This window comes from Liolophura sinensis, chromosome 7 (assembly GCF_032854445.1).
Source record: "Liolophura sinensis isolate JHLJ2023 chromosome 7, CUHK_Ljap_v2, whole genome shotgun sequence".
NCBI lineage: Eukaryota > Metazoa > Mollusca > Polyplacophora > Chitonida > Chitonidae > Liolophura > Liolophura sinensis.
Window position 1 is genome coordinate 45,769,480 of NC_088301.1, and position 25,682 is coordinate 45,795,161.

The window sequence follows — 25,682 nt, forward strand, 5'->3', positions numbered from 1 at the left end:
TCCAGTCAGGCAGCTCAAAGAAAAGGTCGACATGGTGACATCGCAGCCTGATACAAGCCCTAGAAACCCTTGGGATAATATCTAAATATCGTTGAGGAGAACATTAAGCTTAAAGCAAGCTAAATACAACACTCCTAGCCCCCCTTTACACCTTAAAAGGTAGGAAATCTAGTGACACTTTACACATTTAAAAATTAAAAGAAACACAATATGTGGGATTCCCAACTAGTCGCGGTAATACTAGCGTAGATTGGCCGGACTGAAATAGGCCAGCTTTTGAGCCGACCCAGTTCAGTTCACCAATTTATGAATGCTCATTAGAGCTAACGTTTAATATACCTATACAGGGGCCTTGAACTTGCAACTGTAGCATGGGAAATTAGTGTGCGCCTGAATGGGCAATTGCGAATTTACGTTTACACGGATTAAACCGCGCCGGCCTCAACCACCAGTTTTTCCTGGTGTAACCGTGACCAGTAACACGTGACTAAGGATGATCACACCTTGGAATTACGTGCTGCAGCTCTTGTTTTTTTTTTGTCCTTGTTTTGTTTTAATGTGGCAAGGTTAACAAACGAGTTTTTACCATAATTAAGTATTTCTAGTCGTTTTTAAGTGGCACTCCATATACTGGTATTGGACCTAGTTGGCAAACACCACCGACTTTAGCGAACTTGAGAATTGATATTAGTGAAACTGGACCGAGCTGTAGAGATGATCTGCAACTCTCTTAAGCATATATATTTGCAGTTTATGTTACCTGGAGCAGGTCGTGTTTAAGGTGCTTGCCAACGAATGGCTAGGTCATATGAGAAGCGGGTTCAATACCAACCGTTGAACGCGGAATTTTCAACATGCATTTGTTCTTCTCTGGAATTTGATGCTTCCTGTAGCCTTGCGTGAAGTTAGTTAGAGACCACTTTGATTTGAGACACACTTGGACATGTTCTGTAATTATAAATATAAATGCTGTAGATTTACTCTGGGAACTCAACCCATAATGACCGATATGCATGGTATCCACGTGTATTGTAAAACATCAGTCGAGCAATCAGTTTATGATGTCCAAATTAAACCAAATCATATTTGCCTGTCGGTTGAAACAGGGTTTTCACATTATGTGATTATTAATTGACAATATTCAATATTTAAAATGTCGCCATTGTTATCAAATTTGCCGTTCGCCCACGTCCCGAAGAAAGAACCAAGGGAGATAATCGAAGTGTTATGTGACTTCGCGCCGGATGAGCGTTCAATAGTAAAAGTTTAGAGACCGTAAGAACTGAGTATGGAATGATCATAATAACATAAATCTAAAAAGAAAGGAGATTAGTTTACACCATTCCACAAGAACTGTCATCCCGCCCAGACATCTGATAACTTGAGTTCCGGTATATAGCAATAATCCTAAGATACATGTGTGATTGTGTTGTGCCACATTCTGTCATCTGACTTTCAAACATGACTCACTGAAGTTTATCAACATATTATCAGATTGCATTTTATAGACTTGATTTTGCTCTGTCCACTTTATCGCGGTCAAGTATTATAGCTTTGCGCCTTATTCAATATGTTCATTAAGGCTACATGCTTTCAGCATCTTTGAGATATGGGGGCCTCCATGGCTAGCGTTGGTTAGCGCGCTGGCTAAGCGTAACGACCCAGAAGTCTCTTACCAATCCAGTCGCTGCGAGTTCAAGTCCCGCTCATGCTGGCTTCCTCTCCGGTCGTAAGTGGTCTTTCAGCAACCTGCGGATGGTTGTGGGTTTCCCCCGGGCTCTACCCGGTTTCCTCCCACCATAATGCTGGCTGCCTTCGTATAATCGAAATATGCTTGAGTACGGCGTAAAATACCAATCAAATGAATAAATAAATCTTTGAGATAAACTTCATAACTGTCTAATTTTTACTCTGCCCGGTTTTCTCCCACCATAATGCTGGCCAGCGACACATAGGTGAAATATTCTTGAGTATAGCGTAAAACACCACTCGTGTAAATAAATAAGTAAATTCTAATTTCTATAGAGTTCTTGACAAACAACTTGAAACTGAAGCTAACTAACATGTGTTTACTTGTTTTTTGATGGGTGTTTCGTGCTGCACTCAAGAAAACTTCTCATATGTGGCGGCCATCAGCATTATAAAGGGAGGATCTGGGCAGAGTCCGAGGGAAACCCACGACCATTCGCAGGTTTTCCCACGTACCACTGGAGAGGAAACCAACATAAGCTGGAGTTGAACTCACGGTGGTCGCATTGGTGAGAGGCCCCTGATTCGCTTGCTCCCCAACTCTGTACAATGTATCGCTCACTAAGTCTGTACCATGTTAGGGTACTAACATAAGATGTTCAGCCGCCATGACTTGCATGCCAAATGACGTTGGCCAAATTCGACGTCTTCGAATGAGTTGTGATGGGACGTCTTGATGTGGAGGGGAACATCATGACAGCTCTGGTTGGGCGTCATGGATGTGATAGAACGCCGTGAGGTGTAAATGCCGATTTCCACAAGACGCGACAAACCACAACCACAAACGACCACGTCATGTAGTTTTATCGATTCTCACTATACGCGACGTCCCCAGTGTGTGCGCACGGCTAATTACGAACAACGGCTATTATAATGGGTGTAAGGATATAATAACCAGTAAATGGTTTCCACCTTATACAATCACCGAAACAGGACTGAAACGAAAAGTAAGTGGCTACGCCATTGTTCTAATATGATTAACAAAACAAATTACGTGACATGACAGTTAACAGGTACATGTAGACACTTGATAAACCCATGTGTATACTTTGTAATGATTTATGATTGGTCCTCTGGGGTGTGATCGGCGTCTTGTGATATGATGTGGTGTCATGAATATGATGAGACGTCAAGGATGTAATAGGACATGAGAAGATGTGAAGGAAATCCAAGACTTGTGAGTGGGCGTCAGGAGATGCGATGAGACGTCAGGGATGATGGGACGTTAGAGAAGTGGTGGGACGTGAGGAGGTGTGATGGAAATCCAAGACTTGTGACTGAGCGTCAGGAGATGTAATGAGACGCCCGACATAATCGGAAATGGTGGGACGTTATCAATTGTAAAGGGAGATAAGATTGGGCGTTGGGGACGTAGTTGGACGTCAGGTATGTAATAAGACATTAGAGAATGTGGTGATGGGATGTCAGTTGTAATGAGACATCAAGGGATGTGATGAGACGTCAGGATAGTGATCGGATGTCACTAGATGTTATGAGACGTCAGGATAGTGATCGGACGTTACGAAATGGGATGAGACGTCGGGATAGTGATCGGACGTCGCGAGAAGTGATGAGATGTTAGAGATGTGATGAGACGTCGGGATAGTGATCGGATGTTATGAGACGTCAGGATAGTGATCGGACGTCATGAGATGGGATGAGACGTCGGGATAGTGATCGGACGTCACGAGATGGGATCGGACGTCACGAGATGGGATGAGACGTCGGGATAGTGATCGGACGTCACGAGATGGGATGAGACGTCGGGATAGTGATCGGACGTCACGAGAAGTGATGAGACGTCGGGATAGTGATCGGACGTTACGAGATGGGATGAGACGTCGGGATAGTGATCGGACGTCGCGAGAAGTGATGAGATATTAGAGATGTGATGAGGCGTCGGGATAGTGATCGGATGTCACGAGATAATATGAGACGTCAGGATAGTGATCGGACGTCACGAGATGGGATGAGACGTCGGGATAGTGATCGGACGTCACGAGATGGGATCGGACGTCACGAGATGGGATGAGACGTCGGGATAGTGATCGGACGTCACGAGAAGTGAGGAGATGTTAGGGATGTGATTAGACGCCAGGATAGTGATCGGACGTCACGAGATGGGATGAGACGTCAGGATAGTGATCGGACGTCACGAGATGGGATGAGACGTCGGGATAGTGATCGGACGTCACGAGAAGTGAGGAGATGTTAGGGATGTGATGAAACGTCAGGATAGTGATCGGACGTCACGAGATGGGGTGAGACGTCAGGATAGTGATCGGAGGTCACGAGATGTGATGAGACGTCAGGATAGTGATCGGACGTCACGAGATGGGATGAGACGTCAGGATAGTGATCGGACGTCACGAGATGTGATGAGATGTAAGGGATGTGATGAGACGTCAGGATAGTGATCGGACGTCACAGGATGTGATGAGACGTCAGGATAGTGATCGGACGTCACAAGATGTGATGAGACGTAAGGGAAGTGATCGGACATCAGGAGATGTGATCGGACGTCAGGGAAATGATGAGACATCGTGGAAGTGATGACTCGTCAGAAAGTGTGATGAGGCGTCAGATATAGTGGGAGGTCAGGAAATGTGATAAGACGTCATATATAAAGGGACTTTACGAGATGTGATGAGGCATCAGATATATGGGACATCAGGGAAGTGATGTGCTGTCAGGAGTCATGATAGGGCGCCAGGGATGTGATGAGACGTTAGCAATGATGATGGCTTGTTATGAGATATGATTGGGCGTCGGGGATGTAATCGGACGTCGGATGTAAAAAGACATTATGGATGTGGGATTCCAAGGATGCAACGAGGATCATGGATTTCGTTGGACGTTGTGAGATGTGTGGGATGTCAAAGATGTTATGGACGTCAAGAAATGTGGTATGATGTCAGGGGCCTGTCTTACAAAGCTGTCTCAATGCTACATTAAGCGTATTTACCATGGCATACATGTTCTCTATTTACTACCTGCGTTGGCCTTGTCTTCCATATATACAGCGTTTAAATGTTTTGTACATGTATTCCAAGTGGGAGCCTAAGCTTTGCCTTGGTGTGTTTCCAACGGTGCCCTAGGTTACCGAGTAAACAGACTTGAGGGCACACAATGCGCTCTGTATAAGTTGACTTGCACACCATTTTTCTCATAGTACTGGTAGGAATCGACCTGCTTTAGACTCGAGGGTCCGTTGTCATAGGCGCATTATCGACAGGCCATTTGATATCAAATATCTAGGTATATATAACCATGATGACCTTGACGGAGGGTATGGCTTCAACACGACTTGTTCATACATATATATATATATATATATATATATATATATATATATATATATATATATATATATATATATATATATATATATATATATATATATATATATACAAACACACACACACACACACACACACACACACACACACACACACACACACATATATATATATATATATGTGTGTGTGTGTGTGTGTGGGTGGGTGGGTGTACACATATATATGTATGGACAAGTCGTGTTGAAGCAAACGTTCAGTTCAATTAATAAATTGCTCAATGAGTTTAGGCCCTGTTATTCTATGCTATAAATAATATCAACTTAATACACAGCTAAATTAACCCGGATGTGGCTGAGTGTATGGGAAATTTTGATGTTACTAAAACTTACCATCAAATAGTATTATATTCCATTCTTCACCTATGTGACACACTTATATTGTCTGTAGTCATTGATACGAGACTCTTTTCATGAACCTTATTCTGATATTCCCGTTTGCAATGGAATTTTTATAATTCTATCCATTCATTTAACTTATGAATTCAATGAACTCATGCATGGATCAGTTTGAGATAAATGCCAAACATAATAGGCTCTTGTGCTCTGACACACATACCTTATCACACATAAAGGTGTGGTAGACGACAAGGACATACCCTGACCTACAATAATCGGACGATTTGTCCTACTCAATGAAGTAACCCTAACTATACAACCTACCATTATATCTACAGCACCAGACTACTAGGGTAACGAATGTATTCCACTATATATGTAACCCTAAGAGTGGTTGAATGTTGAGTTTAATCGGCCGCAATATAAATATTCTGTATATGATAACTTTTAGTGGGGACATCTTCTGACATTTGAAATACCGTCTTTCGTTTTTATCCATACACTGTTATTAGTGAATCAAAGAAAGTCGGGGTAAAATTTTAAAATTCGGGTAAATCTTCACTTAGGCTATAAGGGGTGTATCTTTTACTTAACTCTTTCTTAAGTTTATGACTCGAAAGAAGATTCTGCTACGTGAGTGGAAATTTATCTCATATACCACACCTAAGAAGCTGATATTTTGGGGTTTTTTCTTGTCAAACATTTGCTTTTCATCTTCAGGACCGTTTGAACATTGAGGATAACGGACGTCTTAGACAAAGTGCCGGCACATATAGGCTGAGTACTAATACTGTATTCCGGCCGAAATTGACCCAACACAAATGCTTTAAGATTCGTGGGGCCGAGAGAATATGCCATTTACGGTCATACATATAGATAGCCGCGACATGGTATCAGTATTTGATGTCACTTTGTTTGTTCATTAATACATAAGGTTAACACTTCGTACCCATCCCATTTTTATTGTTCGTAAATCTAAGACCTCTGAGTCTCAAATTAGTGCGGAAGAGTAATTCTTTTTAAAACAGTTGTATATACACTCAGAATTCGTATCTATTCTCTTATAATAATGATACATAGGGGAAAAGTTAATTAAACTAGACTGCTAAACAAAATATAACATGGAGCTTCTATTGCATTTTAGGCTTCTGGAAAACTTGAATGGTTCTTAGTAACCAATATGTATATAAAACTGTAAGACATTTAAACCGATAGGTTATATGTATACCGGTACCCATACAAGTTTCTTACACAATAAACAGTTACACGCAGTCAGTGTGAACAGATTGGTTTATTCTTGTCTGAGACACACATTTTTTGTATGTATGACACCCAACAATAGTTAATATAAAACATAAATAGTTCAAAATAAGGGTATATATAGAGGTGTATCACAGATTCCTTCATCACTGTATGCTGTGCGTGACACGTGAAACACCTGTCGTTCACTTTCACAATTGTACTGTATTATGCTTACTTATGTATGACTAAAACCCTGGGAATATTACACATGTATATGCAACATATGACATCTCTTGGCAGATTTAATTAATTGAATGAATGGAATATCACTCTTCCAGAGGTAGGCCTATTACATAGGTGATAAACAACCATGCATCGGTGTATGTGGTAACCACCAAATAGCATTTGCCATAGAGACACACATACATTTATCACAGATTAACATATATGGATACGTTTTCAACAAATTATATCTCGTTGGAGCATGTCTCCTCTATATAACCGAGATAGATTTATTTATTGATTTGATTTGTGTTTTACGCCGTACTCAAGAATATTTCACTTATACGACGGCGGCCAGCATTATGGTGGGCGGAAACCCGGGCAGAGCCCGGGGGAAACGTATGACCATCAACAGGTTGCTGCAGACCTGACTACACTGACATGAACGCTCATTGCACCAATCTGCCTAGCGTGAGGGTGTGGTGTTCTTCACCATCATTAAACGGTTACATAATTCCCGGAAGTTCTTATATACATGCAATATATGTGCTGATATATGCACAACCAATTATACAGCGACTAGCTCTTCTTACCCTGAAGTGAGAATCAGTACCGTGAATATTTATGTATATGCAAAAATACCTTAAACTGTATCTCATTCATTTTCGAAGGAAAATTCGGCCAGAGAAAACGAATAGATAACAGCACTCATCGCGTAATCGTAACTGTAAAATGCGTATATTGGTTGTGAATTTAACCAGAATGAATCCATCACCGTGCATCTCAAATGGCACAGATATATATTCATTATTGTGTCTACTGATATGCTACCGGAGATTTTTGGAATAAATCCATATTCGCTAATCAAAACAATTTTCAGTATTTATAAAGAATAGATCAAATGATTGCCTTTCAGTAAATATGAGACTCGTACCTGAAGCCTAGAATTTATAGTGTTATGGTGCACTATTTAGTAAATCATCCAACTGAGTGTACAATAATGGCACTTTAACAAAGTGAAATCTGACTCTACATGCTCTCTTTTCCAGCCACTGCAATACTGACCCCTAATAGCTATTTTCGTATTTTTCATTTTTCGGATATTCAAAGTATATCTCGGTATATTTGTAACCCTTATCCAGTTCAGCCATAGATAATCAGGATGAGTTATTTGGCACTATATGAGACTGAGAAACAGCATGTATACATTTGTATATGAACGTATGATCCAGATTACATACACAGCGTTGAGGAATGAGGAGGACGGACTATCCCGTCTTTCAGCAGTTTTGAGTAATTCTCTTCACAAAGTCTGACCTTGTTGATGAAGTAGTCTTCGTGCTCTATGCTGGCCATTAGATCTGACTGTACCATGAACACATCCTCGTATTTCCTGACTTCCGCTTTGGGAACGCTGCTCACGTGGTGTCCTCCAAATATCCTCAAATCGACTATGTTATCGTCCTCGTATGTCCTCATATTGTCGTCAAAGATAATATGGTGGACACTCTCGTCGGTGGGATCGACCCATAACGGTTTTCCTGATGTGTAGTGGTACCCATGGTTTTGCCAGTGCAAAAAGTCATCTTTAAATCCGCACACGCCCCCCATTTTACTTAACGTATCATATATATCTCTCTCATTTCTATATGTCGTAAAAGAGCTGGGGTCAGAGCTTTTGGTGCACACCCTTAATATTACATCGTTCTTAGCACTCCTATAAATTGTTCCAGGAACTGTGTTCACTGTCATGTCCAAAGATTCTGGGAACTGGGGATGGTTACCATTAATGGTGTATTCTGTACTGCGCAGCACATTCTTGGCATCCAGGCCATACGTTCGGAATATTATGGCAAAATCTCGACCAGATTTCTTTAGATGATACATCAGTTTAAAGAAGGACGGTAAAATATAGTGATAAAGCGCTTGGTCCTTACCCTTCATGGTCAGTCGATTAAGGGTCTCTTCGTCCCTTGTGTAACGCCATCGAAGAAGGCGCATGTGCTTTTCGAAGTAAGGTAGAAACATTTTTCCAAGTCCTTTCTGTGTGAAGTCGGCCGTGGTAAATCGGAGTTTTTGACGATCTTCTGGAGTTTGAACAAGTTGTCTCTCAAGATGCTTGTAGTAAGTGACTGTATGTGGTGCAGGAGGGGTCAAACAAGGGGTTGCGGAGTGCCAGGTCCATTTCCCTGATGACCTGTCCACCCTTCCCCAGGTGACACTGGTCAGAAAACTGTTCAGGGCTTGTTCTACGTTTACCTTCGTTACCGAATCAGCAACCAAAATCGTGTTTCGAATGTCAAAGTGCAGGACCAGTTTCCTCTGTGGGGATGAAATAGGCGGACCCTTAGATCTCACCAATGGTCTGTCTACATAATTAATGTCTTTGATATCACCATTTCGATAAAGCCTCGTCTTGCTTGAAGTGCCTTGAAGCTCTTGAAACTGTTTCCCATCACCTTGCCCGGTCAGTGAAGAAATGGTATTTTCTTCTGCGAGGGCTTTCTGGCTTACGTGTCCTGGGTTTATCCTGTCCTTCATTGCACTCCGCTCAGAGCGGTACATGCCAATGTGTGCTCCGTGTGTACTGAAACACCCCCCACCTGCTCCGCCCCGCCACGCTGTGCGTTCGCTTCACCAAGGTAAGCCTTAACGGATCTCCCCAGCAAATATCGACCCAAATTTACCTGAATAACAAATGACTGTAGCAGATAGTTTACGATTTCCTAGCAGTCCAGTTAGAATTCAGTATTAAATACTTATGACAGGCTGTATATCCATGGTACACGACATTCTGGAGTACGTACCTTCGATTGCCCTTGGACTATCGATACTGAGGAGATTAGGAATACCTCAGTGGTTTGTACAAAGCACGCATAAGAAAGAGGTATTAAACTCGCTCAGCCATTTACTATTTATAATAAACGTACATAGTCTCGACATATATATGGGCATTCATTCATGCCTACATGCACTAGTGGAAAAACACGTGCTACTCACGGATGAAGGTAGTTACGAAATACCGGACACATAATTGCATATGAACTTTACTTTCCATGACGGGATTTCCAAGGCTTAAAATACAGAATTATAGCACTGATGAAATATTTCTGATTTTATTCTGTAGTAAAAGATATAGTTCTCTGAATAAAATGTAATTAATTATGCATATTGGTGAAATTGAAATATCGAGCTGTACAAGGTATTGAAAACTATACATATGTCTGTTATTATGGTGATTACTTGTTGATTTCAAATTGAATGATAAAATTTTGCCCATCTAGAATCATTAAGGCTAAAAATAAAGAGTAAGATCCAAACCAAGATCAATTGACCTAGTGCGGAGTAGGGGGATGGTTGAAAGGGGTGAGTTAAGTTACAGCTTGTCTTTACATGTGCGCTAGCTTTAACCACTTTATTTGTATACGATTACGTCAATAGTGCATATCGTAGTCCACGCTGTCGCCATAGTAATTAGGGCGATGGGCTTCTGTCAATACAGACTAAAGCTTTTTGCTCACTTGATATGCTGGAGTCTAACCACTGTGCTCTGGACTGTTGCTTCCTGTCGGATAAGGTCTTGCGGCACTTTTATCGACTAAGTCGGCAATACCTGTAACAAGACACGTTTCTACGTGCAAACGTCGGGGCGAAAGGTCTTCACAGGCTATATGTGTAGGGAAAATTAACTTACTACTTATAGTTACCTGGTATTTGTGATCTAATACATTATTATACCATAAATCATCTTCATATTTAATTTATTTAAGAATTTATTTATTTATTTCACTCTTGCTTAACGCCATACATTGAAGGAGTTTTAACACATGTAACGTCCGTTAGGTTTGCGGGTGTAGGATAGCGGAGTGCTCTGACTAAACCATGCACAACCCTTCGCCAGGTATATAACAATCATCCTAATTTAATGTTACACGCATCAAAATCAGCTAGCGCTAGATTCGAGCCTTCTTGACTCAAATGTTAATCTGTTAATTTTAACAGAAAGTCTGTTGTCTGGGTGATGCTAGAATGTATTCTGATATTATAACACAATATTCTGTCATAGTCAACATAACATCTTGTTAGTCTAATATAATTTTTATGTTGAATTAATAGAATATGTGTGTTGTATTTAACAGAATAATAAGCTGCAATAGCAAAATAAATTCTAGCATCACTCATACAACAGGATTTCTGTTAAAATTAAAAGACTAGTTTTCGCGCGTACCTCACTTATTGGCTAGTGAAAGAATAACACTTTCATGGAACTATGAACCAGGGGGACCCTTGCGCCATTTTATAACTCTTGACATATTTTATTATTTGACCGCTTTTGGTGGCCTAATGGTTAGAGCGTCCGCCTCGAAGCCGGGAGATCAGAGATTAAACACGGGTCGGGTCATACCAAAGACTTTAAAAATGGTACTTGTGGCTGCCCCATTTAGGGCTCAGCGCTGAGAGGTTAGAGCAAAGAAACAAGAATGGTTGGCCAGGTGTCATTTTCATGTGACTGAGCCGGGTGTTATGTCAGGTGTCTTGGGCATGACACTTCGATGGCGGCAGCACTTTGACGGCATGGACTCGCCCTGCCACAGTAAACAGAGTATATGCACACACACCTAATAACTCCTCGTCGTCATATGACTGAACAATTGTTAAGTACGACGTTAAATTCCAAGGATACATTCATTCATTCATTTAATTATTTGATTAAGGTTTAAATTCGAGTGCTCAAGAATGAGTGATTTATCCGATGCTTGGATTATAAGATGGACAACTCTTCTTCATTTTTAGGTTTCTAACCTAGCTATTTCTGGTTGCAAATTGCATTCTACTATTTCGGCTAGAATAACCAGGTACTTTACGATACCTGACGATTTAAGTGTTGACATATCCTTAGTCAAACATATACAAAGACTAAGGACTAGAGATGGTGTAATGCTATATGTAAACAGACCTGTAAAAGTATATTTGCTTAATCGCTTATATTCAGACAAATCAGTTGTTCGTTCGCTTAGGGCAAGTATATTGTAACGCACTATCATGCTAATCCATTTAAAGTTTTTGTGTAACAGATGGTAACTATATAAAATTCAGCCACATTTAGATAAGTCATGTGTGTCCATTCAACGACAAACATATTGGTATAGCCACAAATATATGGTTGTGAAAAAAAGTTTTTGTTTTCTGCTTGTTTATTGCTTCAAAAGGCACAGTGTTTCACAATCGATTGTAAAATGCATAGAATATATAATTATCCAATAATAAATCCACAACACACGCTTACATCATGGAAACGAGATCATGAACTGATGATGCTATATAACATATCGTGAAATAAATCAAATAAATACTTTCAAATTTAAAGAAAAATACGAAAAGAAAGAACGCAAACAAGCACAATCGCTTTACACATCATTGCTGAGTATCACACAAGCCGCCTTTACGAACCCATATTTACCAAGTCCGCGCGAGAAGAGAACTCGTCCTAATACCGTCTTCTACTGTGTCATCTCCCACTATAAGTCTTATAAATAAGCCCTGAACAATAATTATAAATACGAAGCACATTTACAAGCAGTATATTGCACATACCGGACAAGACTATAAACCACGAACGCATAAGTACTCATGACAGATTGAGGTCAGTGACCTCTGTATATTAGAGGTCATCATCACAGCCTCAAAATGTACGAGATTTGGCACCATTCGGCATTTCACAGTCGAGAAAATTACACATACAGCAATATTATGCATCCCGAGGACACATTCGTTAAATTGGCACATTTTTGCTGTGAACATTGTTAACAACATTTATGTCATAATCAACCCTGAACACAAACACCGCAGGAGAAAACGCACAACATATTATTTGTACAATTACATTTGACTGCTTTGTTAAATCAATTAGTAATCTATTATACAACGTACATAACATGTACATGTTTATGAATCTTAAATAGTTTACGGCTTACTGAAAAAAATGCTCGATTGACTATCAAAATTGAAAGATGGACAAAAGACCGACAATGGCAGCAAGTGATGACATCGAGTGTGGTCAGGAAAAACATCAATAGCTGAATTGTTACAAGATCACTTCATGCTAATATGATATGGTTTTAGCCAACCACGTCGCAGAATTTAGTTTTGTTTAAAACAAACTGATATTAAACATTATGCAAAATAGCATTACGCTCATACAAAACTATGCACTTGTTGAAAAAAACTGCCCTGAGTTTTCCTGTTGCACTTAAATCTCGCGATAGTACAGTTCCAATATTACCCCAGCAAGCCCAAAAACTGCAGCAACGTTAATACACAGCTATCCGAAATATATGGGTCTTCAACAGTCCGCTCGAGAGTTGAGCATGCGCACTGGCGAGGTACCTAGTACTAGTATTCCTCTGTGTCGTCCAGCTCGGCGTCATTTTCAGCAGAGTCAACGCCAACCTCGTCGTAATCCTTCTCCAGAGCAGCCAAGTCCTCTCGGGCTTCGGCAAACTCCCCTTCTTCCATTCCTATATAGTGCGACAAGTTAATTTTAATTACAACTATAATATATATATATATATATATATATATATATATATATATATATATATATATATATATATATATATATATATATATATATATTTGACGAGGCAGTAAATGAGACTGATACTCTCTTATGAGAACACGGCAATCAAAATGAAATGTTTACTTTATAATGTAAAAAAAATAACCGTGGAAACCCATACAATGGCGTTATTGTGAACATTATCAGAAGTCAGCTGGAAGCTACGTACCTTCACCAACATACCAGTGTACGAACGCTCTCTTAGCGTACATAAGGTCAAATTTGTGGTCGAGACGTGCCCAGGCCTCGGCGATGGCTGTCGTGTTGCTAATCATACAGACGGCTCTTTGAACTTTGGCTAGATCACCTCCTGAAGCAAAACCCAAAGCACTCGAGACACACAGAGCACACGGAGAAGAACTAACAGTCTAGATGCATGTAGCTAAGACTGAAGTCGTGGTGGGCCACTGAATTAAGCTTGAACATCAACCATTTGACTGCTATGGCTTATAGTCTGTCACAAAGGAAACCTTTCATTTACCAGACCCATATGGACGAATGTTATTTACAAGAACACTACGGTTCAATGCCTGTAATGTGACAACTGTATGGTACATTATGTCCATAAAGTAACATATCACATATAATAACATCTGGTATTAACAGAACCATATGACTGAATGTCTGCCACTTCACAGAATCTTTGGGTTTAGGGTGTGTCATTCGACAGAAGAGTAAACACTAACACTGTAATTTACCAATGCCCTCGCATAAGTCTGTAAAAAATCAATTCTGATCAGAAAAATATGTAAGTCAATACAATTACATGATACGAAGCTAGAATTAAGTGTAAACCCTCGATCATACGCTGTGCAACAAAATTGGCGAAAAAATAAACATGGTTAAGACCATACCAGGCACAACGGTTGGAGGCTGGTAGTTGATTCCAACTTTAAATCCAGTGGGGCACCAGTCGACGAACTGGATGGTCCTCTTCGTCTTGATGGTTGCAATGGCGGCGTTGACGTCCTTGGGGACAACGTCACCCCTGTACAGCATACAACAGGCCATGTATTTGCCGTGACGTGGATCGCATTTGACCATCTGGTTGCATGGCTCGAAACAGGCGTTTGTTATTTCCTGGACGGATAACTGTTCATGGTACGCTTTTTCAGCTGTAAGATAAAATCATGTATCAGATTTAAGCCAAGGTTACGTTAAGCTTGCAACGTTAACCATGGCGCAATATATAATGCTAAATTTTATTTTTAAATAGTTAAATCTTAATTTTAATAGTATGAGTTTTAATTCTAACACTTGATAATATCTACTGCATATTTGAAAATTTCCCAGTTTGACATTAGCCAAGGTTTAATCAGTTTACCCTCTTATACACGTTATGTTCTTGATCACACTGGGGGGGTCATGAAATGTTGCCATGCTTAGGTTAGCCTCATTACTGGGCTATCAGTTTTAAATACAAAACAACAATTTCCACAAATTTAGATTTTTGGTTGGTGTTAGCGCTATACTCGTGAGTTCCTAAATTTTACGATGACGATCACACTGATTGATGATGGGTGGAGTAAACTGGAGTGATAGGTGTAAATCACAGACCTTTTTTAAGTTTCCGGTACATATTACCCTACCAGAATTAATTAAAGGTAATCTGCATGTATCTATATTTTACCTGATATAATTGGTGCGTACGTAACGAGTGGGAAGTGGATTCTTGGGTATGGAACAAGATTAGTTTGAAACTCCGTCAGGTCCACATTCAAAGCCCCATCAAACCGCAGGGAGGCTGTAATGGAAGACACAATCTGACCAATCAGGCGGTTCAGATTCATGTAAGATGGACGTTCGATGTCGAGGTTTCGTCGACAGATGTCGTAGATGGCTTCATTATCCACCATGAAGGCGCAGTCGGAGTGCTCCAGGGTGGTATGGGTGGTCAGGATGGAGTTGTAGGGTTCAACCACTGCTGTTGAAATCTGGAAAAGCGAAATTTACTTTTGTGATGGGTTTCTTTAGATTAAATGTGATACAAAAGACAATCATATCGGTGATTGAGGATCTAGCTTTAGATTTAGTATAATTATGGGATGTTTTTTTTTCAAAAGAATACCCCCATGCGTGTTATGTAATATGTAATCGATTGGTATGAATAAATTTTGAAAACTCACTTGAGGGGCAGGATAGACAGCAAATTCTAGTTTAGATTTCTTCCCGTAATCTACAGAGAGCCTTTCCATCAGTAGAGATGAAAAGCCACTTCCGGTCCCGCCTCCAAAACTATGAAACACCAGAAACCCTTGTAGTCCAGTGCACTGGTCCGCCTGAAAGAAATGTACTTGCCTTCAAATTCATATGTATATATGGCTAAAATATTGCGAAGTGGGGTTGATTCATATAATCATTCATATATTCATTTAAATTCACATACGCAAATAAAAGCTTTTCCACAATTTGATCAATGCTTGGTGCGCTAGATTCCAGGTTGGTTTACATTTACTTCTAACGATTTCTTCAATGTTACGTAGCATTTTCACTTTCTTATAGTTTCAAACTGATACGGTGATACCTGGACACTTACCATTTTCCTGATTTTATCCAAGACTAGGTCCACGATTTCTTTGCCGACCGTGTAATGACCTCGGGCATAGTTATTGGCCGCGTCTTCCTTCCCGCTGATCAGCTGCTCGGGGTGGAATAACTGACGGTATTCACCGGTCCTAACCTCATCTAAAATCACATAACACTCATAAGGTATTAGTAACATTCGATATGTTAAGTACATAAACTTGTACTCCAAGGTCTACAGTAGCCTTCCAGATATACGTCGATATGACAGATTAATGTTGTTCACGATATTTGGCTTATATGGTCAAAACTACACGTTTCTGTTCTTATTGAAAGGATGCATGCCAGACACAGATGTCATATGCTTACGAACGACGCTCGGTTCCAAATCCACATAAATAGCACGGGGCACGTGTTTGCCCATGCTGGTTTCGCTGAAGAAGGTGTTGTACGATTCATCGCCATTGTTCATCATGAACTTCTCGCCCTCCATATGGCCATTGGGCTGGATGCCATGTTCCAAACAGTACAGCTCCCAGCAAGCATTGCCCATCTGCACACCTGCTTGGCCAACGTGAACTGAGATACATTCCCTCTGTAAGGAGACAGATGAGGCTTTCTTACAAGAGTACACCATAAAGGAGGATCTATTATTTATTTATTTATTTATTTATTCATTTTAAAAAATGACTGGTATCTTTCCAAATGACTATACTCTGGGATATTTCACTTGTCACTGACAGCAGTCAGCTTTGTTGTGTGATGGAAGAGCCAAGGGAAACAGGCGTACCTGATTTTATACATGTAACCGTCGTAAAATAAACCATTTTACAGGTAAGGCTTGATCGGCTCAAAACACAAGACCTTAATGATCTAGGACTAGTCGTATTCTGGGACAACTCATTAGATGGTTTGGCCAGTAAGATCTTATGAATATTTTATGTCTCGACATTTCTATGTAAGTTAAACTTTGTGTTGCATTGTATCATGCATCGTTGTCATTGAGGCCAGTGACCAGTTATCAAATCTCTTTTTCCCCAGTCAACGAGGCATAAGCAACACTTCCAGCAAAACAAGTTTGTACAAATGAAGACAACACTTCCTAGAACTGAACACCTGCTATTTGTTGCCTTTCAACAGATGCAGAATTCATCACTGCAGGAGACTACTTTTGTCTTGCAAACTATGCAGTGTTAGCAGTCAAATATCTAAGGTGTTTTTGGTGTGTGTGTGTGTGTGTGTGTGTGTGTGTGTGTGTGTGTGTGTGTGTGTGTATGTATTTAAAGCATGACAGTCCTAGTATACGCGTCCGTAACGAGACAAGTTAAAGTGTACGGGCGAAAATGTGATCACATGGAGCGGGATAAGCGATAGACAACATGTGTACCGGCACTTCGACCTATGTTGACTGGCTGGTGAAGGAAACTTGAGAAGCGGGACGGGATAATATCCGAAGGGGTGTTTCAACGGGTCTCTTACACTTGGGCAAACGACACGGAGCGAAGGTAAACAGAGTATCCGGTCCTAACAAATACATACGGCACAACAGGAAGGATCTCTTCAATGAGCAAAAGGCCACGCTGAAGCTTCTACCTACATAGAAGGACCTAGGCTTGACTTTATATTTTTTCTTGAATATACAGTTCGAGTTTATTATTTCGCTGTAGATTCAACACTTTTTTACACTGACGCATTTTCCTGTGTTGTGGTAATGCAGTCTGTCTTGCCATCTGGGTTTTCTTAGTGATGCATTAGCGCACTTCTAACATTTAAGACAACGTCCATCCTGCAGATAGTATGCAAAACTGCATCCGCTCAAAGCTAAAGATAAAACTGAAAATGTTTAAGACATTTCCTCGCATTATTCTTGCGACTGATTTCTTATGCTGACACTTCGAGTGCATAGCATAAACCAAAAAAATAATAATAATAAGAAATAAAAAAAAGCGAAAAATCCGCATACACAAAACACAGACTCCCACACAAAACTGTAACTTCCAATCGTCTCTCCCTGCCTTCAAGACAATTCCATTTGGATTAAATGATTGTCATACTCAAGAAGTTGCCAATTACGATGGCGATTTTACTGGTCAATGAAACCTGAATTCCCATTGTAAATCACTGCCCGCCCAGAGACGTTTACTGTTGCGAACTTTCTCACGCCTAATCGCTTAATATACATCATATTGGTGGGAGGCAAGCGGTTTCAAGCGATATTCATTTTGAAAAAAGAAAAAGTCTTCAACCGTTTCTTCTTATCAAGGCCACGAAAGCAATGGAACAGGGGATTTTGAAAATTATCTGCCCGAGAGTTAGGTTGGAGACACATTTGTGAGGTTTGCAGAAATGATTCTCATATGAGTAGCTGTAGACCATAAAGACAATCTAAAATATGAAATCAGGAAATGGTTGTGATTTGGGCCCCAAAACCCACTGTATAATTAAAAATGTACGCTAAAACATAATTTTAAGGGAGTCTTCTTTCAAGATCAAAACAGGGAAATTGTAGCTGAAGCGGAATAATGTGAAGAAGTATTGTTGATCCATATACACACGAATTCCGAGAGGTTAAGAGGTTAATATGAGCCTACGTGTCTGTTTATTTATCCCCATGACCAAGGGGGGAAACAGCTATTTGTCTTATCTTTGATTATCATATCATGAAACGAACCTGATCTGTGTGGCAACATTTTAACCAGATGTTTGGAAGACGGCTAACGAGTCAAGGGGCTGTATAAGAATAACAAGTCGGCAATATTCACAAGCAAACATATAACATCCGTGCAGTCATATACTGTACATCGTTTCCATTCGTATTTCTAAGAATAGTAATGCCCATGATAAGCATTCATGGGCATTACTTATTTTTTTCTCTTTGTTAATTTCTTACATTTGACACCCTATAAAAGACACTAAAACGCATAGTAGTGTAGATACACTTTCATTGCTCCTAACAACCTTGTGTTAAACAATGCTATATTTTTATGTCTAAATCTGTCGAGAAGGCATACGCAATAAACATCATCTATTTCAGCTATGGAATGTCTCGCTCAATGCCATTCACGATTCAGTGTTACTCATGCGCAAATTAAATCAATCTACGAGTCGAAACAGATATATTCGTATTCCAGTCGCCAACCAATCACAAGGCCAATCCCCAAGACGACGTCTAACAAAATCCACCAAAAGAACTAAGAACGTATATAAAGTATACACTTTTCATCACTAGATATGTACAGTATGTGCCATGGCAAATCATGATAAACCTGTTTTGGTGAATGCTGAGAAATGTAAAATTCCACAAATATTCCACGGCACATCCACAAATTGTGTATGGGTAGAACACCATATTGGCACATGTTCCCAGTGCTGTGAAGCTGCATGTAACTGCTGCATTTTTAAAGTAACTGAATCAAATAAACCTCCGGGATGAATTTTGATTTCGAAAAATCACTCCGAAGATTTCTAGTAGCCACACAACACTTTACTTGAATCTCAAGACGAATTTTCAAAACAACGTTCAACACAAACCATAAAGTAATTACGAAAATATATAGCGCAAGAAATTAAGACTGAGTCATGTATTGAAACATAAATTTTGAGAATAAATGTTCTCGTTTTGATGGCATTTTCTGTTGCTAATTTTTTTTAGCAGCGTTTATTTCCCAGATGCCCCAACTGTCTGTAGCACGACTGATGTTACTAAATCTGGACGTTCGTCTTTATGCAGATTGTCGGATAAACGAGGGCAGCAGGCATCCGATGACGAAAGCAAAACCACATTTTACCGGATGTGCTGACAATGTGATTGATGGAGACCTAAGAGTAGAATTCTACGTCTAAATGATAACGTAACTTTGGGAATCGGTTCAACAACAAAGTGGGCATATTCATAAGATCTTTTACTTATTATGTAACTTGCCATATCAACTGCCAAACTTTTCTTGATGCGTACGTAAGCACAGCGAGTGTCTTGTAGTTTCTGTTAATAAAGATAGCAGGGGGTGGTATTTTCCTTCCTCTGGATGGTCTCGTGCTGGATTTTCCTTCACTCAGGCATTGGGTAACTTTGGTTTTACTGCACAGCTGTACCGGTCAGGGTGCCAGAAATAATAAATATTATAATAATGATAAATAAGCAGAGTCTTTTGGATACTGTATTACCTGTACTTTCAGCAACCCGTGTGAAGTCGGAACTGGAATTAAGACAATGGCAGGTTAAAAAGGGGCTTCATTCAAGATTCGTATTTAGTGAGATATATAGGTCTGCTGCCATGCTCAGCACGTGTAAAGGAGAAAATAGAAATACGTTCCTGATACAGAGCCAAGTCTGAGTTTTGACAGACCATCTTACATCAAACCAATTGTTATAGAAAGTGTTTTTGAGGTGTGTAATTTTATATTATAGGTGCTGATGTGATAGTGATTCACGCGTAATATGAATCATTCTTCGCCATAGCACAAGCATTTGTCTGGTCAAGTATCTTACAGATTGCTCCTTCCCTTCTTTAATATTCAGCATGATTTTGTGCCAAGCCATTCACACAAGGAGTGTTTCCTAGACAAGTTACTACATACCATTCTAGACAGTCTTATGGGTGGGCCCATTGCCTCCCTTTGATCCAGGTGTTTTATACATACAAAAATAAAGCTTATTGCCGGCAACTCGCCAGTAGCTTATGTAGACTTAAGCCGCAAATTGGTGACGCATCAAGAAGCCTGGTATGAATTGTTTGAATTAACAGTCAATTCGCTTATGTGTCTCGCTAAACAACGTAAAACTTGATTGGAAGCTGTACGGCACATTGGCATAGATATATCACCTTTTGTATCCTGCTCTAGGAACGCAATGTAGCAACTGTCCAGACCTAAAGTATATCGGCTTTCCAGTGCGTGTTATGCTAATAGTATTTAAAATATATGCCAAAGAATACAAACGGAGACGTTTCAAGCTATCATGACGTAAAAGTTATTTTGGTCCATTCCGCAATCCTTGCCCAAATCAATTTTATCTTTGCGAGACTCAACAAAAACATGTTCTTATCTCCCCCTAATTTAACCAGCTTAGACCACAAATGTGCGAGAAATATGTTACAGATCTCCACATCAAATGATTTGGTATTTGATTTACATTTACTTCTTAAGCAAATGTAGACAATGTATCAAATTACGGTTTATATATCTGAGTAATACATATGTGCGTATCTGTGTATACAGTAGTACAAATGTTCAACGTACACGACACCAAGTACCAAAGGTACCAAAGCATCCTCGAATCAGTCAAAGTTCGACAAAACAAAATGGTCTTACATCCTAATTGTGTATTGATAAAACACCACAGAATAAAGTTCAGGCCAAAGTTATCCAAAAGTGACAAATCCATGGGTTATTCACATTTTAAACAAGTGTTTCTGACATAACATCAAGAACGGATCAATCCTAATCTAGGTCATATGAAAGGCAAAAAAATTATCAGTTAACCAATTACTCAGGTTAAATAAGTATTCTTTTATCATTGATATGGGAGGAAAAGTCTGTCCTTTTGGTGCTCATAAAGCAATGGTCATCATAATGGGTGAAATATTTAACGATAAAAGTTCTTGTAAATTGTTAGGAGGTTGTATTTCACCGGTTACGTGCGACCATTTGTTATCACTCTTTGGTCGCTGCTCTTGTTTTACTCTTTGTGCTGTAAGTATTTATTATATAGATAATAGTGATCATGATTGAATGACCTGGTACCGTTCCATAAAGGTCGCCAGTTTTCTGGATATATTGGTGGTTATCAGAATTAAGTTTTGTCCTCTGCAACTATAAGTATTAAATGTAGTTTGCACTATAGCCACAGAAACAAACTCGTCTACACACACGATACAGCATACCATACTATATTAGTTACCTTTATATCTGAGATAAAGCACTTGATTTCCTGACCTACATTTCAAAGCATGCAATCCACGAAACGTCACGAACCGTCATAGCAAGTGAATTATCTGTTTATGTTATAGCAAGAAAGACATAGAAAAGTGCACTTTATCTGCTTCACATGAGGCATTTTTCTCGACATTTCAGTCAAGCTGTTGTATACAAGAATACACTTCAAAATTTCAGAATCTGATCAGGATTTCTCCGCATATGTCACAAGGCTAGTTACGAAGATTATTTTTATAAAACGTATCAAGACGCACGGCGTAGAGAGAAAACCTAGAGATCCACGACGGTGTGATAGCTGGCAAGTGGTCACATGTAACCCGTGAAATTATCGGACAATAGACGACGGTTTGAAATTTGATTTGTGTTATTTTGTCATGCCTACTAGAATTTCTACTGTCTTACAGCAAAGCAAATTATCAGCTTTGTTTATGATTTATGTAATTATTTCTGATATATTCCTTTGCATGGGAATTGATACTTCAGGTTGCTTTGCATATAGTTCTTGTGTTTATGGGCTTGGAGCGTCCGTTCATGGTTTACTATTGGCAAGGGAATGTCGGACGTCCACAGGTTGTGGTATGGTGTGTTGCGTAAAATTATTTTGCTTATGGATGACTCAGTCATCACTTAAAGTCAAGCATTTAAAGTATGCTTTTTAAGAAAGGTCAATTATATACAAGGGATCGTGCCTTTTTTTAGGACATATGACTATTAAAGAAACATCAGTTGGTTGCTGTTGCCCTGATCCAGTTAACACATGATTAGACTTTGATATCTCTTTTATTCCAGATTCGTTTGGACCGTCACATTCAGGTAAATAGGCCGGCAAAAGAACTTGAAGTCGTTCCTGGAAAATGTCAGTATTTTGTGAACAGCATTTAATAAACATTATAATGTGATCAAAGCGGCCAAAAGCTCCTGTTCACAGAGACTAGCTGTAGAAGGTAATGCGGAGATTGGTCCTCTTGGGAGCACCAATAGTTCATTTATGCGGCAGATGGGGAAATTTGATGCATCGCGAAGCCACTACCGAGATGCTCAAAGTTAAAGGCAAAGGCCAAGTTACTGACAACTGCTGAGTTTCTAAACAGATAGTTAACCTTCCTGCATAAATTCTTCCTGACAACTTATTCCCGGGGGATTTATTACACTGTACGTTCAAAGCCGTTCACAGGTCAACGATGCCTTTGTGGATGTATTCCAGACTCATTTTTTGAATGGTGACTTACACATGGTTTGTGTAGGAAAATACCAGGAGCCTAACAGTTATACACAGATTAAATTATTCTATACGAATTGAGGGATTATGATGAAGGATTTTCATCGTTATCATGTCAAAGGTTTTCTTATGAACCCATCAACTGAAATGTTAAATTTGACGGTAACTATGTCCTTTTACACCAGTAACGCACTTTGTAAAAAAAACAAATTCGGACTGCCTTTGTCATGTTGCATGTGATAGTTTCATAATAGCTTATATCGAGAATGTGCGAGTCACGATGATTGCGTCTGAGGAACGTACAAGCATGGTCTGTATATGTCAGGAGTGGTCTCAGGACGCAGAAGCCCGGTAATTAGCCGGTCCAGTTTATGTGTGCTGCCAGTAGGAAAGTAAGTATCCTGGCCTAACGGTAAAGGCATGGCCGCTTTGTCTATCGCAAGCACCTGGCCGCTGTCAATCCCGGCTAAGGTGTGAGTGTAGTGTCAAACTACCAATCAACATTGAGTGTCGGCGAAAGTTATGGTAGCACTTAAAGATTACACGATAGACCAGGCTCTGCATTTACACATAGTACCACGAAGTGGCAGACAGACTCTCCACGCTATAGGCAGTACTTAGGCAAGTCCCGGAAGAGTCGAGTTACGTATACAATTACCAGTCTGGCTTCGTTGCATTGCCTCACACAAACGGCAGGGGTCTGCTCTGGAACGTCTTTGGAACGAATATTCCCACGGGTCGGGACGACCCACCTGGGTGCAAGCGCATGAATTAACTTCACTTACGTTGAGCTTATCCGTTGTTTCTTGCAGTTACTATGAATAGCACGTACCGTACTCACAAAAAGTTTTGAAAACAAGCTTTACATACCCCAAAAGTATGAGGTTTTGGAACTGCTATTAGTACACTATGTAACTTACATTTTGCCTATTATAATACTAAACTTGCACGAATACTTCAAGTCATTAACCAAAAAAAGGTGAATTTTCTGAAAGTATCGAGCCGCTGGCTTTTGACAGGCTTTGACTTTAGCAAATACGGATGCACTTCACTTTTTTTAATTGACGTTTATGTTAAGCTTACGAAGCATAATTGAAATGTGCTGGCCTACGCGACCAAATAGGCACGTTTCTTCGCAGGTGCTGAGATATGCCTGTTTCATTGACCTTATGCATGGACGTGAAGGCATCTCAGTGTTCCACGCGACAAGACATCGGAATTTTGGTGTTGTCTGCTTTGCTGTCGTTGATCCCTTGCCGCGGAGTCTTTGGCATGCGTGATCTTAGAAGACTGAAAACCGTGATATCTTCACTCTCGCTGGGGTTCGGTTACAGCGAGAACAATTCCAGATACTGTGCACACTTATTGGATGTCAAGGACCTTAACGGTTTCCAGATGTTTGGAATAATGCGCCCAAGGGTAACCTGACCAGGGTAACAATTACCGGGTAGCGGGGGAAGAGTTGTCAAGAAACATCCTCGGAAAAGAAACATTGTCTTATTTTGAAACATATGTCAAACAGACTCTGTAAATAAGGGTAAGAAAGCTGCCGGGTGGCTTGAGGGCAGGAGACAGACAACGGAAAACTGTTATTATTCCCCCGGTGAAACAGTTGTGGTGGGACTGTCCATGAATTACTGTTCGGAATTACACTTGGCTGATAGCTCATTCCATATTAAATATGGTGTTTGACGTTTGTGTGATGAAAAGCTTAAACATTGATCGTTTGTTGTCCCATGCTCTGGACCCTATCACATAAAGTTAATGTAATACTGCACTGTTCAGCAGAGTATACTCATTACCTCATCGAGCAGCTAAGTCTAAATATCTTTCATGTGTAAAATTCATACATGATGTTACTACGTATTGTTCTCTTTTTTCAGTACACAGCTACTCAGATTGTCATCAGAAAGAAAAGTTTGCTTGCACTGTTACTACGCTTGTATTTCTCAGTTTAAAGACAGTATACATAGTCACTGAATTTTGTCATACCATTTATCATAACTTCTGAAATACAAATGGCGGCTGTTTGGCCCATGAACAAATATACTTACTAAAATCTATTTGTTACGAAAAAATTATATTGAGAGCTGTCTAAGCTAAAGACTTCTAAAACGTTTTCTGAGGATAAATGTTTACCTGCGTATTGTCTCACGCAACACACCTTAATACTGTCAGGCTATTGCCTCAAAGCTGTTCGCTATATTTCAGGTCAAGGGGGCCTACTATGTTAACAGAATCATGGTATAAAAACTCATCTAAGCCAACAACCCAACTTACCATGATTGTTGATAGGTAACCAGATTCTGACACGAGAAAATCTTCAACCTAGCAGGCTTGGAATCGTTCTGCACAGGGTGTTGGATTCGATAAGGTTTCTGGCTGCTCCTCGGACTCGCTGCACCCTAGGCGTGTTACGGACCTCTGTACAACCGGCGTCTGCTCGCCTGTCTCCTTCCACACTCTCTTTTCACCAAATT

The 25,682-nt window shown here is 40.0% G+C and overlaps 2 protein-coding genes across 3 annotated transcripts; both read right to left on the reverse strand.

Moving 5' to 3' along the window:
- Positions 1-6,737: 6,737 nt before the first annotated feature.
- Positions 6,738-9,792, reverse strand: LOC135471522 (uncharacterized). The gene has a single exon (XM_064750787.1). The coding sequence runs from the start codon at positions 9,470-9,472 to the stop codon at positions 8,141-8,143; it is 1,332 nt and encodes a 443-aa protein (XP_064606857.1). The 5' UTR covers positions 9,473-9,792; the 3' UTR covers positions 6,738-8,140.
- Positions 9,793-11,901: 2,109 nt separating this feature from the next.
- On the reverse strand, positions 11,902-25,650 carry LOC135471213 (tubulin alpha-8 chain-like). Of its 2 annotated transcripts, none has more exons than XM_064750336.1 (8): positions 25,483-25,650; positions 16,419-16,644; positions 16,063-16,211; positions 15,653-15,805; positions 15,157-15,460; positions 14,381-14,641; positions 13,696-13,833; positions 11,902-13,425 (listed from the first exon to the last, which is right to left on the reverse strand). In XM_064750336.1, exons 1-8 carry the CDS (start codon positions 25,483-25,485, stop codon positions 13,301-13,303), a joined length of 1,359 nt encoding a protein of 452 aa, XP_064606406.1. In that variant the 5' UTR covers positions 25,486-25,650; the 3' UTR covers positions 11,902-13,300. The 2 variants fall into 2 exon arrangements, with proteins under 2 accessions (XP_064606406.1, XP_064606405.1); XM_064750335.1 differs by having other exon boundaries at positions 13,696-13,836; positions 25,483-25,649.
- Between the last annotated feature and the right edge of the window lie 32 nt (positions 25,651-25,682).

What these genes read in the sequence shown, in the direction of transcription:
- LOC135471522 (XM_064750787.1), bottom strand. Translation starts at nt 9,472, where the DNA reads ATGTACCGCTCTGAGCGGAGTGCAATGAAGGACAGGATAAACCCAGGA.
- LOC135471213 (XM_064750335.1), bottom strand. An exon ending in CTGTCTATCCTGCCCCTCAA is followed by an intron (nt 15,461 to 15,652) that starts GTGAGTTTTCAA and finishes TCGCTTTTCCAG; the next exon opens with ATTTCAACAGCAGTGGTTGA. An exon ending in GTACGCACCAATTATATCAG is followed by an intron (nt 14,642 to 15,156) that starts GTAAAATATAGA and finishes TTTATCTTACAG; the next exon opens with CTGAAAAAGCGTACCATGAA.